The sequence below is a fragment of the Canis lupus genome, chromosome 7, assembly GCF_011100685.1.
Source record: "Canis lupus familiaris isolate Mischka breed German Shepherd chromosome 7, alternate assembly UU_Cfam_GSD_1.0, whole genome shotgun sequence".
NCBI lineage: Eukaryota > Metazoa > Chordata > Mammalia > Carnivora > Canidae > Canis > Canis lupus.
In genome coordinates, this window is record NC_049228.1 from 24161428 (window position 1) to 24177146 (window position 15719).

The window sequence follows — 15719 nt, forward strand, 5'->3', positions numbered from 1 at the left end:
CACAGCCCTGGTGAGGGAGCATGACCCTCAATTTGCTGAGATTCTGACCAACATGAAGAATGTGATAAACATTAAGTTGGCATAGGAATATAAAGTTCTATCTGTTACATAACCAAATATATGGCCTTAGATGTTTATGCTGTACAGAAAGCCTAGGGAAGCAGTGGGATGCTTGTGAAAAGGAGAGAAAGAGAGAGAAAGGGAGAAAGGGAGGAAGGGAGGAAGGGAGGAAGGAAGGAAGGAAGGAAGGAAGGAAGGAAGGAAGGAAGGAAAGAAAAGAGAAAAGAAAAGAAAAGAAAAGAAAAAAAGAAAAGAAAAGAAAAGAAAAGAAAAGAAAAGAAAAAAAAAAGAAAGAAAAAAGAGGGGAGGGAAGGGAAGGGGAGGGGAGGGGAGGAGAGGAGAGGAGAGGAGAGAAGAGGAGAGAAGAGAGAAGAGAGGAGAGGAGAGGAGAAGAGAGGAGAAGAGAGGAGAAGAGAGAAGAAGAGAGGAGAAGAGGAAAAGCAGATCTTTTTCCTCTGACCCTGAATACACGGGTGTGTGCGTGCATACTGTAGACCAAGGAAACTAAAGCTCAGCAAAAATTCTAGTCAACACCATATTAATTGGTCAGATGTCTCATTTTTTTTTAACCAAATAAGATATTGAATGAAAATTTCCATTTTGAAAAATCATCACAGAAGATGATTTTAATTTAGAAGTTCCCAAAAAAGATGTCTCCAAGCTATTTTCTACCCAGTAGCATTTCAGCTGAGAACAGAATTGCAATATTTTAATAGAAATCAGGCAGCTGTTGTTTTGAATTAAGATGTTTTGACAAATTCTGAGTTTCGGTAATATCAGCTTGGTCTGACTTTCTAAAGCATAACATCTGGTATGGATCTTCTTTCCATCACACCACAAAACTGAATTTCCTGATTTCAAAAATTAAGCAAACCCTTAACTATTTAAATATCTTAAGCTGGTCTCCACTAGCTCTGCCCACCAAGTCCCTGGTTATGGGCTTGAGAGCTCTGTCTTGGTTACTTCCAATTTCTGTGCAGCAGAAAGATGCTAACACTGTTGTCTTTAAAAATGGCAAGAATGAAGCAAAGAGAAGATAATGAGAGAGCAGACAAGGAAAGAACAGGGGAATAGGAGAGAGGGAGAGAGGGAGGGAGGGAGGAGGGAGGGAGGGAGGGAGGTACTGGTTGCCTCTAGAGAACTGCACTGGCTATTAGGGAGTCTGGGGCATAGAAGAGTTTTTCTTTCTACATACCTTTGTTTAGTTTGAAAATTTTTACTACAGGTATACTTTACTTTTTTAAATTAAAAAACCCCTGCTGATTGTAACTGATAAAGAAATCCAAGGGCCATCTAACTCTGGTGGCCACACGTGGTGTAGCCGGCCACAAAGAAGACAGCCAGGCCTTGCTCAGACTGTTCCAAGAGACAGGATGAGGATGTCAGGGTGGGCACCGTGAGCTTCCTGGGCCCCAGTGAGGGAGATGGAGGCAGAAGAGCTTCCTTGCCTCTCTCTTCTCCAAACTGGAGTTGGGGCCAACCAGGTTCTGACATCTAGGTGGAGAGCCTGCGAGCTAGGCAGGGTGGAGGGGATGGTGAGAGAGGCTACTTGTGCATAACCACCTGGAAGAGCCACACGGCTTTGGTCTCCTCTACACTCTTCTTCATCAAAACTGTCACACCCGCCTATTACCTCAGAAAGGTAAAGAGGAAACCACTCCGGGGAATGGCCTTGGGTGAAACAGCTGCCCTCCCTGGTCCCCTCGGCATCCCAGGGATGGAGGAAGACTGTTCTGATGGATGCACAGGGTTTCTAGTCCCAGTACCTGTCAGGGCCTTGGTGTCAGCCTTCTTGCTCTCCCGGGCCCCCTTCTGAGCCCACACCTGGACCGTGTACTCCACACCTGGCCTCAGGCCCGTCAGGACAGTGCTGCTCTGCTCCTTCCCCACTGGAACCTCCATGGTGTCCCCATCAGCAGACGTGTAGCGCACCATGTACTTGTCGATGACTGCTCGCACCGGATCCCAGGAGATGGTGGCCGTGTCCTCTGTCACCCGGTTGGTCACCAGGTTTTGGGGGCTGTCAATTTCTTTTTAAAAAGGAAAGGCCAAATTTTAGAACTGAGAGAGGCCATCCCACCACCGCATCACCAGGAGCTCTCCATCCAAATTATCTTTAATAACAGTATAATTCCATTGAAAACAAGAGTGGAAGGCTCCTGGTTTCCATTTTCCAGGGAAATAAACCACTGGGTATCACAACTGGGAGGAATTAGGTCTTTGTCAAGTTCATCAAGATGGAAATTTTCTGACTCTCTAGTTTCCACAGAAGTAACAATAAAAGTCTCCTGAGCAACAAGATAAGCTGCCCAAATTGCTGTTGAAGAATCTCCTCTTATTATCTCTGTGGTATCTGGTTATTTTGCTTCACAGAATCTCAGAGGTGAAAAGAAAAAAAAAAAAAAGAATCTCAGAGGTGAGAAGTCAGATCTTCTGACTCTCTTGCCTTTTATAAAAGGGGAAGAGAAGGGAGGCCCAGAGAAGCGAAAAAGACTTACCCGAGATCCTGCTGTTCCCTTGTGTTAAAACCCAGACAGGCCCTACTTTGCTCTGAATTGCATCTTCTGAGGGACTTTGCTCCTTTTCATCTGTGTGCTCTCTGGCACCACTGGGCTCCTCTTCTACTGTCGTTCCCAGACTGCAAGCTGTAGGACCTCCTGCCCCTCTGCACCCCTTAACTGACAGACTTCTCATACCTTCCCTTCACTCTTCCCCTCCCATTCAACTCTTCCATTCAATGAAGTTTGGCACTTTTCACTAAAAGCACACCATTAAAGCCTCCCATATATGTCACCCCCAACTTCAAATCGCCAAATCCAATGCACGCTCGTCATCCTCACCTCACTGGACTTTTAGCAGCATTTGGTAGAGTTGATCCACTCCCTTTGTTTTAAAACACTCTTGGCTTCCATGACTACACCCTCCCCTGGTTTTCTCCCAACTGCCTGACTCTTCCTCTGTCCCCTTGGTCAGCAACCTGGAAATGAGCCTCCGGTGCCCCCTCTTCCTCTCTCTACACTTCTCCCTAAGTGACCTCATCCATGTCCATGGCTTTGAATACCAACCGATGCTCTCTTCTCCCCAAGACCTGAGCCCCTGGCTTGCATCTGCAACTGAATATCCACCACAGCACCTCATAGGTACTGGACACTTGACCAATATTTATAGAATCAATAAATAAATCACTCAAATGACCAAGGAATTTCACAAGTTTCTCCAGTTCAAATGTCTAAAAGCTTTAACATTCCTCCCTGAGCCTATTTATCTCTTAGTCTCCCCTCTCAGAAAATGTTGCCCCAACTTTCCATGTTGCTAGAGCCAGAAACACAGGTCATACCTGATTCCCTTTCTTCCTGCCTCACATCTCATCCATCAGCAAATACTGGCATTCATATATCCAAAACCTGTACCCAGGTATCCCCCCGTCCTCTTTCCCAACGGCCGTCACCACCTCTTGCTGGAATTTTACACTGGACTCTTCCTTCACTAACCTTCCTAGTGCTACTCCTGTTATGTCCTCCACTAATTCTCCTCACTGTGGCCTGAATAATCTTTTTTAAACATACCACATCATGTTGCTCTTCTTCTAATAAATACAACACACTCTCCATTGCAGACACCATGCAGTCCTGTGTGAGTGACTGGCTTCCTTCCCACCTCACTCCAAGCCACTTCCTCTCGCACCCTCTCTGCCCCAGCAACACCAGCCCCCTCACAGCTCTCCAGGCATCTCAGCTGTTTCTGCTTAGAGCTATCAAGCACCCCCTTCCCTCTGCCAGAAATGGTGAGTCTTCCCTAATACTCATTCTCCCCTTATTCCATAAGCATACTATCCAATGGATCTCTCTGTAATGATGGAAATACCCTGCACTGTCCAACACAATGGCCATTAACCAATGTGGCTACTGACCGCTTGAAATGTGTCTAGTACAACTCTGAAAGTCATTTAATTACTTTTAGTTAATTAATGTCTAAATAGCCACATGAGGCTAATGGCTACTGTGTTGAACAGGGCAGTATAACAGAAGTGTAGGCTAGGCACATGATCACCCAGCTGAAGACCTCATTCACCAGCCTTTCTTGTAGTAAAGTCTGGCATTGCATCTTGGATCTGGCCAGTGGAATGTGAGAAGAAGTGAAGAACGTGTGAAATGTTCCAGTCACACCCTTCCCTTTCCTCTACCAGAATGTGGGTGGAGGATGACCATGTAGATGGAGGCCACTCCCTAGGGATAACTGAACAGCAAGAAGGAAGGATCCTGGCTTTCCTGTGCCATGGAGCTCCTCAGTCAGCCTTGGCCTACTTACCCTCTGGCCAGTCCACAGACAAGAATAAATTTCTTTCTTATTTAAGCAAATGTTATTTGGACGTTCTTAGCAATGTATATTGCTTTGCTTCCAAGAAACATCCCTACCCTGTTATTCTTTCTACCTGCACCATGTTCATGTCTGTCACAAAACTTACTACAGTTTACAGTTATAAGTTTGTTTGCTTGTTGACTGTCTAGCTTTCCCACTGGACTTTAAGAGAATAGGAATCATATTTGTCTTGTTTGTCACTGCTTCCCAGGTCTGGCTTTTGGAAGATGCTCATCAAAACTTAGATGTCTACTGAAATAGACACAGAGCTCCAACCTGTCAAGGCAACACTTGCTCCTCAAAACTACATAGCATCTATTAAGACCAACCTACATAAAACAGCTTGTCACAAAACGGCTCCTAATCCAGTGTTTTTAGGAATTTTATATTGGCTTTACCCTATTCCCTATAATCTGTTATCACTGAGAGGCACAGCAATTAAAACAGGCTTGGGAAAAGAATTTTAAGACCTTCACAGGACGGCTCAGTATGGAGTCCGTAACTGCACTTGGATTTTTCTTTAGGAATAAAGTTTTTTTACAGCAACTTTCCTAAAGTAGTCCCTGAGTCACCAACCCCAAAAGCAGCAGGGGCATAACTAGCAGAGGCAGGTCAGCCCAAAGTGATGACCCTAGTTTCTTTTCTCCTCCGTCCTGTTACCTGTTGGTGCCTTGGTGTCGGCCTTCTTACTCTCCCGGGCCCCCTTCTGAGCCCACACCTGGACCATGTACTCCACACCTGGCCTCAGGCCCGTCAGGACGGTGCTTCTCTGCTCCTTCCCCACTGGAACCTCCCTGGTGTCCCCATCAGCAGATGTGTAGCGCACCATGTACTTGTCGATGATGGCCTGCACCGGGTCCCAGGAGATGGTGGCCGTGTTCTCTGTCACCTGGTTGGTCACCAGGTTTTTGGGGCCATCAATGTCTAAAAAGAAAAGTACTGATCAACATGCACTATTAATAGGCCCCAGAGTACAGGACCTCATGGTCATTTTGCTTGGGGTGGGACCCTTTCATGTTTTATGGTTTCTCCTATCACCTATCCTCTAACTACTTCATGAGGTACATCTTCTCTCCCCAGACAGACTTTGGCTCCTCAGGAAGAAAGCACAGTAAACCAAAATCTGCAAATCTAACTATTACCTCCACCAAGGGTTTAATAAAACAAATTCCAGGGATCCCTGGGTGGCGCAGCGGTTTGGCGCCTGCCTTTGGCCCAGGGCGCGATCCTGGAGACCCGGGATCGAATCCCACATCGGGCTCCCGGTGCATGGAGCCTGCTTCTCCCTCTGCCTTTGTTTCTGGCTCTCTCTGTCTCTCAGTCTTTCATGAATAAATAAATAAATAAAATCTTTAAAATAAATAAATAAATAAATAAATAAATAAATAAATAAATAAATAAATAAAACAAATTCCATTATTTATTTAGTAAGCATATGTCAAACTCCTTCCACGTACAAGGCATGGTGTTAGGTAGTGTGTAGGGTTAAAGAAGACACAATCCATGCTCACAAGCAGCAATAATTTTGTTTCTAACATCATGTCAATGAAGACTTCTGATTTCATAGAAGATGATTCTAATAGCCAGATGCAAATGTCAGCTCACAGAGGAAGAGGGCCATCTCCCATTCCTCTGGAGTTCCCACAGCCTCATAGAGAACAGAGCACATGGTAAATGCTCAGTACACCTTGTTAAATGAATCAGCCAAATTAAAAATCAGTTTTAATATGCTTTACATATTGTAGATTTGCTTGTAGTGCTGCTTTGCTGGTTAAATCACTACAGAAATATAGCCATACAGCTCTTTCACAATAAAATTAGAATAAAACATAGAAGTTATCCTTACCCTTAAAACCAGAATCATCATGATTCATTCATGCTAAAGCACACACATATGTCTACTTGCTCTGGTAGACATAAAGTCTATTTTTCAAAGTTGAATTTTCAACATATTATTATTAATACTAACATTTAACTTTCATTTTCTGTTCCTACTGAAAACATGGTGAGAGACCCTTAACACTGCCCACAATGAAATATTCATGCACTCAGATAAGGAGTCCCCGGGCATGACCATCCAATTATGGCAAAATTGTAGCTTGAAACTGCCACAAGACCTGACTTGTGAGGAAACCAGTTAAAGGGAGGTAAGGGACAGTGTGTGCAGTCACTTATGAGGGGACACTATCTTGCTCCTCCATAAATCATCTAGTCTGCTAGTGTCAAAGCAAGAAATCAAATTTGATCAGCCATAGGTTTAGGTTTTACATTCTCAAAGAACAATGCTCCATTACCTGTTGGGGCCTTGGTGTCAGCCTTCTTACTCTCCCGGGCCCCCTTCTGAGCCCACACCTGGACCGTGTACTCCACACCTGGCCTCAGGCCCGTCAGGACGGTGCTTCTCTGCTCCTTCCCCACTGGAACCTCCCTGGTGTCCCCATCAGCAGACGTGTAGCGCACCATGTACTTGTCGATGACCGCTTGCACCGGGTCCCAGGAGATGGTGGCTGTGTCCTCTGTCACCCGGTCAGTCACCAGGTTTTTGGGGCTGTCAATTTCTTTTAAAAAATATTTGGAAAAGCCTAAGCTTTGAAGCCATGGGAGGGATGCCCACCACCCCATCACTGTCACTTTTATCTTCTAGAACTCTCTTAGCACAAGGCAATGGTATTCCCATCCAGAATCTGCTGGTGGCCAAGGGACAGGGTAACCCCCGGTCCCCAATTTCAAAAGACCACTCATTGTAAACTTAACATACTTTCTTGGCTTTCAGCTCCCTAAAATGTGGGAGGAATGACATCTTTGTTTAGCAACATTAGGCACATCAAATCAATCACTGAACATCTGCCACAACGTTCAGGGTACCCAATTTATCCTTTTATCAAGGGCTACTTCATGAGCAATCATTCTAAGAGGATTATCACAAGCACTTGAATGGTCAGAGCCTATAAACATCTTTGCTGAGTCCACTGAACACACGGCCACTGCACAACTTTACTTCTCCCTTCCAGTGGACTGAGTGGTATGGTGAGCCGCTCACCAGCATCAGGCAGTGACAGCTACCAGCTACCAGCTCACGGAGATCACTACTGGAACTCACTGTCTTTTTTGCTCTTTAGGACTTTCTTTGCAAGGTCTCTCATGTCAGGCCACATCTTTGGCTCTAGGCACACTCAGAATCCACACACTCAAAATTCAACTCTGATTGACCATCTTTTTCTTGTTACCTGTTGGGGCCTTGGTGTCAGCCTTCTTGCTCTCCCGGGCCCCCTTCTGGGCCCACACCTGGACCATGTACTCTACACCTGGCCTCAGGCCCGTCAGGACAGTGCTTCTCTGCTCCTTCCCCACTGGAACCTCCCTGGTGTCCCCATCAGCAGACGTATAGCGCACCATGTACTTGTCGATGATGGCCTGCACTGGGTCCCAGGAGACGGTGGCTGTGTCCTCTGTCACCCGGTCAGTCACCAGGTTTTTGGGGCTGTCAATTTCTTTTAAAAAATATTTGGAAAAGCCTAAGCTTTGAAGCCATGGGAGGGATGCCCACCACCCCATCACTGTCACTTTTATCTTCTAGAACTCTCTTAGCACAAGGCAATGGTATTCCCATCCAGAATCTGCTGGTGGCCAAGGGACAGGGTAACCCCCGGTCCCCAATTTCAAAAGACCACTCATTGTAAACTTAACATACTTTCTTGGCTTTCAGCTCCCTAAAATGTGGGAGGAATGACATCTTTGTTTAGCAACATTAGGCACATCAAATCAATCACTGAACATCTGCCACAACGTTCAGGGTACCCAATTTATCCTTTTATCAAGGGCTACTTCATGAGCAATCATTCTAAGAGGATTATCACAAGCACTTGAATGGTCAGAGCCTATAAACATCTTTGCTGAGTCCACTGAACACACGGCCACTGCACAACTTTACTTCTCCCTTCCAGTGGACTGAGTGGTATGGTGAGCCGCTCACCAGCATCAGGCAGTGACAGCTACCAGCTACCAGCTCACGGAGATCACTACTGGAACTCACTGTCTTTTTTGCTCTTTAGGACTTTCTTTGCAAGGTCTCTCATGTCAGGCCACATCTTTGGCTCTAGGCACACTCAGAATCCACACACTCAAAATTCAACTCTGATTGACCATCTTTTTCTTGTTACCTGTTGGGGCCTTGGTGTCAGCCTTCTTGCTCTCCCGGGCCCCCTTCTGGGCCCACACCTGGACTGTGTACTCCACACCTGGCCTCAGGCCTGTCAGGACAGTGCTGCTCTGCTCCTTCCCCACTGGAACCTCCCTTGTGTCCCCATCAGCAGACGTATAGCGCACCATGTACTTGTCGATGACGGCCTGCACGGGAGTCCAGGAGATGGTGGCCGTGTCCTCTGTTACCCGGTCAGTGGCCAGGTTTGTTGGGCTGTCAATGTCTGAAAGCAAGGTTAAAGTGCACCATTAACAAGCACCTAGAATTAGATCATGTTGCTTGGAGGGAGGCAGTTTCCTGTTCTTCTGTTTTTCCTATCTCCTATGTCAGTTTTCAGTAATTTCATGGATGTAGACCCTCTCTCCATGGCTAGACTCTTGGATCCTCAAGGAAGCAGCACAAGACAGTAGAATGAGCACTAGTATCCAGAGTCAGAAGAGCAAAGTTCAAGTTCCAGCCCAGATATGTAGAACAGAGGTGCAGGAAAAGCCCTGAGCAGAGCCAACAGTCCAGGGGTCTAGGCCCAGCTCTGTCTTCAGCCAGCTGTGGCCCTGGACAGGTGGCTCTACTGCCTCTAGCTGAGCCTGGGTTCCTTCTTTATAAAATGTGGGCCTTACTATATAGATACTAAGGTACCATAATATTCCACGAATATTCTACAAATCTGACTTCATGAATCATCAACTAATTTCATATCTTATAAAAATTTATTCACCTCTCTGCATTTGAGTTTTCTCAACTATAAAATGGGGATATTTATCCCTGCTCAACCCATGTCACCAAATGCCTCTGAGGACCAAGTAAATGAGGAATACAACCCTTATTCATTGTTGGTGGGTATGATAAATGGTGCCACAACTCTGGAAACAATTTGGTCATTCCTCAAAAAGCTAAACACAGAGTTACCATATGACCTAGCAATTCCACTCATAGGCATAAATCCTAAAAAATGTCCACACAAAAATCTGAGCACAAATGCTCATAGTATCCCTATTCACTATAGTCAAAAAACAGAAACAACCCAAATGCTCAAGTTACAAATAGATAAACACAATGTATTACATCCATACAATGGGATATTATTTGGCAAGAAAATAAAGTGCTGACACATGCTACAACATGGATAAACCTTGAAAATATTCCATGTAGTTAATAAAGCCAGTCTCAAAAGGCCGCATGTTGTATAGATCCTTTTATATGAAATGTCAGAACCAGGAACTCTTATAGAGATAAAAAGTAGTAGTTTCCTAGGGCTGGGGGAAGTAGGGATGGGGAGGGACTGCTATGGGCCAGGGATTTCCTTTCAGAAATCTTCAGTAATGAAAATCTTCTGAATTAGTAATAGATACTAGATACTAGTAATAGTTCCATAACTTTAAATATACTAAAAACCATTGAAGTATATGCTTTAAGAGAATACATTTTATAGAGAGTAAATTTTATTTCAATAAATCTGTTCTTTAAAAAATGAGAAGGGGCCCCTAGGTGGCTCAGTTGGTTAAGTGTCTGACTCTTGATTTCAGCTCAGGTCCTGAACTCAGGGTGGTGAGATGGAGCCCCACATCAGGCTCCATGCTGAACGTTTGGTCTACTTGAAATTCTCTTCCTCTCCCTCTGCCCTTCCCCTCACTCTCTCTCATGAGTTGAAGGTGGGCTCCTTAGTTTCAGATAACATGTAAAAGGGAGGTGAAGGGTGGTCTGTGCAGTCTCTTAAGAAGGGACACCATCTTGTCCTTCCATAAATCATCTAATCTGCCAGTATCAAATGAAGAAAATAAAACTTGACCAGCCATAGGTTTTGGTTTTACATTCTCAAAAAACAATGCTCCATTACCTGTTGGGGCCTTGGTGTCGGCCTTTTTGCTCTCCTGGGCCCCCTTCTTGGCCCACACCTGGACTGTGTACTCCACACCTGGCCTTAGGCCCGTCAGGACAGTACTGCTCTCCTCCTTCCCCACTGGAACCTCCTTCGTGTCCCCATCAGCAGATGTATAGCGCACCATGTACTTGTCAATGATTGCTTGCACTGGGTCCCAGGAGATGGTGGCTGTGTTCTCTGTCACCCGGTCAGTCACCAGGTTTGTTGGGCTGTCAATGTCTGAAAGCAAAGTTAAAGGGCACCAAACAAGCACCAAAGATTAGACTATGTTGCTTGGAAGGAGGCAATTTCCTGTTCTTCTGTTTTTCCCATCTCCTATGTCAGTTTTCAGTTGTTTCATGGACATACACCCTCCCTCCATGATTGAACTCTTAGATCCTCAAGGAGCCAGCACAGGAAGGTAGAGAACTAAGTCCAGAGTCAGAAAATCTATGGCTCTGCACATCTCAGCTGCTTCTGGTTGGGCCTCAGTCTCATCATGTATGAATCTGGGGTTTAGGTTGGACAGCCTTTAAAGTTCCTTTGAGTGCTAATGTTCCATATATACATCTAATTTCATAAATTACTAATTGGTCTCATGACCTTGGGTAAGTCACCTCACTTCTCTACATTTATAAAACAGGACCAATAGTTATTGTACATATCTCACTGTCATCTGAAAACCCAGACAAAAAAGTATAAAAAGAGACATTGAAAATATTGAATATTAGTGTCTGTAGAAAGAAGAGGCAGAGGAAGATGTTAGTGTATACCCCGGAGACTTGTTATACATCAAATGAGTTAATAATATGCCCTTTAAAAAAATAATAATAATATGCCCTTTATGACAATTTTTGGCACAGAGTAGGTGCCCAATGACCATAAGTTATTATTAATGATATAACTTTGTTGATATTTTATGAATGATGATTATGCTCCTCCATACTATGCACAGAGAAGGTGTTCAAAAATATAGTCACCAAGAAAATAATAGCATGTCTTTGTTCCAAATAGTTCATTGCAAAAGTCATTTCCCTAAAATCCTTGCTTCTAAGTCCTGTCACAGATGTGCAACAGTATGTTCAAGCAGGATTCTCTTATCTTGGTTTGAGTTATGACCCCCAAGAAAACTGGTATCTACATTCCAACCTGAGAGCCCACAGCCAAGGCAGGGTCAACAGTCTTGTGGCCCTTAGCTGACCAACCATCCCTTTCATAGGTTGGGGAAGCCAAAGAGATGGGACTTCAAGAGTGGATTTCTTTAGGCAGAGTTATACTGTGAACTTCATGGGTGGAAACCCGAACCTCGAGTAAGCAATTGCAATGGCATCCCTCACAGACCTGGTTATGCATACCCTGGAGCAAATGTTCTTGACCAGGAATGATTGGCAATGTCTCAAGACCAACTTTGTTGTCACAATTCAGTGTGGGATAGGGAGGCTCCTGGTGCTTAATGGGTAGAGGCCAGGAATGCTGTTAAACAGCCTACAGTGCACAAGACGGACTCTGGCAACAGAGAATTATCCAGCCAAAAATTCCAATAGTCCCAAGATTGAGAAACACTGCCCACAGCTTGGGAACCACTGTGGGCTGGTGTCTGACATGTGCCTAAAATATCTAAGAGGTGAGAAAATGGCCATTTGCTCTGATGCAGATCGGTGAGACGCTGCAGCACTGCAAAAGAACTGAACATCTGGTTGAAAGAACAAAGGGTGCATGCATGCTCCCTGTGGGCCAGATGTGGGCCAGGGAAAGAAGAGCCCACTTCGGATTGTTTTAGAAGCTGTCCAAGAGGCTCACCCAGAGGGATGAGGTGGGCCCAACCAGAAAGGCACTGGAGTGCACCCCACATGTGCAGACAGGACGAAAGGGAGCAAGTGACTAGCAGGAGAGATGCATCTGCAACAGGATCATTACAATGAAGGACTGGAGTGTAAGAAGGTCTCTGAAGAACATGCAGAAGTGCTCCATGAGGGGACACGTTAGCTTTAACACACAGCAGGCCCAACAGCAGGCCCAGGGCAGCTGTGACAGTTATGGTCAAGTAAGACCCCTTAGCTCTCCTCCTCTCCTCTCTCCAAGTTGTGCCAAACATAAATGGGTCAAAAAATCTCAGTTAGTATGCTGGAAGGAAGGGGTCTAAGCACCAGAAGGGAAAGCAAAGAGGAGCCGAACACACCCCTTTCAAATGGCGGGCACTTAGCCTGCCAAGGGCCTGAGCTAGTGGAGTGGAGAAGCTTGAACTTTAAATGAAGTATTGATAGAGATATTTTAATTACTAAAATGATACATATTGGGGATTAAAGTGATCAGATATTGCTTATTTTTAGCTAACAAAACACTCTCATTATTTCTGCCTAAACCATTCATCCAAAAGGGCAGAAACAAAAAACAAGCTCCACAGAAAGGGTTTAAACAGGGGAGGAGGGAAAGCAAAGTAGGTTTGGATTTACAGTTAGGCTCCCTCCCCCAGGGCAAGCCCTCTTGCTTTCAATCACATTTACTCCTCACCAGGTAAAGCAATCAGCATGTTAACAACACAGAAGATGCACATGCAGAGAACAAAGGAATGTGAGGAATAAGATCAGTTTTTAAAGACCTACGCTGGAGACAAGACGAGCTATGCATTCTAAGAGAAGCCATGAAATAGAAGTAAGGGGGACACAGTGGACTCTGCAAGGACACCAACCTGCATTTCCCTGAAACCTCTCATTCTGCCAAGGTCACAGAAGGAAAACCAACTGAAATGGACCATGAGTTCAGCAGCAACACAGTGGTGACGCATGCCCTCTTACCTGTTGGGGCCTTGGTGTCAGCCTTCTTACTCTCCCGGGCCCCCTTCTGAGCCCACACCTGGACCGTGTACTCCACACCTGGCCTCAGGCCCGTCAGGACGGTGCTTCTCTGCTCCTTCCCCACTGGAACCTCCCTGGTGTCCCCATCAGCAGACGTGTAGCGCACCATGTACTTGTCGATGACCGCTTGCACCGGGTCCCAGGAGATGGTGGCTGTGTCCTCTGTCACCCGGTCAGTCACCAGGTTTTTGGGGCTGTCAATTTCTTTTAAAAAATATTTGGAAAAGCCTAAGCTTTGAAGCCATGGGAGGGATGCCCACCACCCCATCACTGTCACTTTTATCTTCTAGAACTCTCTTAGCACAAGGCAATGGTATTCCCATCCAGAATCTGCTAGGTGGCCAAGGGACAGGGTAACCCCCGGTCCCCAATTTCAAAAGACCACTCATTGTAAACTTAACATACTTTCTTGGCTTTCAGCTCCCTAAAATGTGGGAGGAATGACATCTTTGTTTAGCAACATTAGGCACATCAAATCAATCACTGAACATCTGCCACAACGTTCAGGGTACCCAATTTATCCTTTTATCAAGGGCTACTTCATGAGCAATCATTCTAAGAGGATTATCACAAGCACTTGAATGGTCAGAGCCTATAAACATCTTTGCTGAGTCCACTGAACACACGGCCACTGCACAACTTTACTTCTCCCTTCCAGTGGACTGAGTGGTATGGTGAGCCGCTCACCAGCATCAGGCAGTGACAGCTACCAGCTACCAGCTCACGGAGATCACTACTGGAACTCACTGTCTTTTTTGCTCTTTAGGACTTTCTTTGCAAGGTCTCTCATGTCAGGCCACATCTTTGGCTCTAGGCACACTCAGAATCCACACACTCAAAATTCAACTCTGATTGACCATCTTTTTCTTGTTACCTGTTGGGGCCTTGGTGTCAGCCTTCTTGCTCTCCCGGGCCCCCTTCTGGGCCCACACCTGGACCGTGTACTCTACACCTGGCCTCAGGCCCGTCAGGACAGTGCTTCTCTGCTCCTTCCCCACTGGAACCTCCCTTGTGTCCCCATCAGCAGACGTATAGTGCACCATGTACTTGTCGATGACCGCTTGCACCGGGTCCCAGGAGATGGTGGCTGTGTCCTCTGTCACCCGGTCAGTGGCCAGGTTTGTTGGGCTGTCAATTTCTTAAAGAGAGATGAAAGAATGTAGCATTTACCAACTCTCTAGTTCCTAAAAGGCCAGCATATACACAGACAAAATGATGATCTCAACAAATTTCAGAGTCTTTTATGCCAGTGATTGGGAGAACATAAGGGTTTAATTAAGCAAGTGGTCTGAAATTCCAAGAATGAGCTTATATCACTTAATGATATGTAGAGTTTTTAGACAAAGCCAAAATAGTCTCAGCTCTATAAACTTTACCCACAAGTAGGCTTTGGATTTTTTTAAAAAATGGTCTTCATATACAAATTTCTCCTTTGCCCTGGATTTATATAATACACTCTTTCAGTTCCTGACTCCTCATACCTGAAAGCAATTATACATCAACAAATCTCTGCATAGGCTCTAATATTTTCTTTGGGAAGAAAAATATCCTGGAAGTAGGAGCTGTCAGTTCTTTCCATATAAAACATTATGTCTGTGGCCAGAGAACCGGAAGACTTAAATTGATGGTATGTGAGGTCTGGGCGGATAAAAATAATCCTGCTTGCAGAATCTGTCTGGGTTTCTATGCAGTTGAAATTGGGTTGGAATCTGGGCTCCACCATTTCCTAGTTGCTAACTTGGGCAGACTATATAACTTAAGTCTCTGTCCCTTCACCTCCACGAAGAAGGAAAGAGCAGTACCCATCTCACAGGTTATGGCAAATCGCAAATGAGATTTTCACTTGGTAAATGCTTAAATATAAGCTCTTTGTTATTATGAGTGTCATTTGAGGCATGAAATACCCTTTTTTCCTTAAAATGTGAACCCCTCGAGTTGGAAATCCAAGTAGTGGTGGTGCACAATTAGCATGCCTTCATATTCCTGTTTCGAAAACCACCTCCTCAAATGGCTGAGCTTTCTGTGACAGCAACTGCATTTCCAACCTGTGCTCCATAGCTGGACATGCACAACCACGCCAGGTGGGTGGAGCGCACAGCCAAGGGAGACAACTTGCCTTGGAGAGCACAGAGTTCAGAAAACACTAGAGACAGAGGACATATATGGAGGACTTGCACTCTAGCATTCTCATCCTTCACTACTCCATTCTCATAAACCTGTCCACCATCAACACCACACAAGGTTATAAGATAATTGCATATTGAGATAAGACAGAAAACCAACCTGTCCTATTCTTATACCTTAACACTTTGCACATGCTTCTCCCACTGCTAATGAGCACCCACCCATCTGTCTAGACCCTGCTCAGGTGTCACCTCTTCCTACT

At 45.2% G+C, this 15719-nt stretch overlaps 1 protein-coding gene across 5 annotated transcripts in view; it reads right to left on the bottom strand.

Moving 5' to 3' along the window:
- TNN (tenascin N) overlaps positions 1-15719 on the bottom strand; it is a 62948-nt gene that overhangs the window by 19313 nt on the left and 27916 nt on the right. Inside the window, exons 8-15 of one of the 5 annotated variants that reach the window (XM_038542435.1) lie at positions 14208-14471; positions 13274-13537; positions 10455-10718; positions 8580-8843; positions 7647-7910; positions 6714-6977; positions 5080-5343; positions 1827-2090 (exon numbers count right to left, since the gene is read on the bottom strand). In XM_038542435.1, coding sequence (XP_038398363.1) covers positions 1827-2090; positions 5080-5343; positions 6714-6977; positions 7647-7910; positions 8580-8843; positions 10455-10718; positions 13274-13537; positions 14208-14471 — 2112 coding nt within the window. The remainder of the gene's footprint in view (positions 1-1826; positions 2091-5079; positions 5344-6713; positions 6978-7646; positions 7911-8579; positions 8844-10454; positions 10719-13273; positions 13538-14207; positions 14472-15719) is intronic. The other 4 variants (XM_038542437.1, XM_038542436.1, XM_038542439.1 and 1 more) reach the window with 4 other exon arrangements.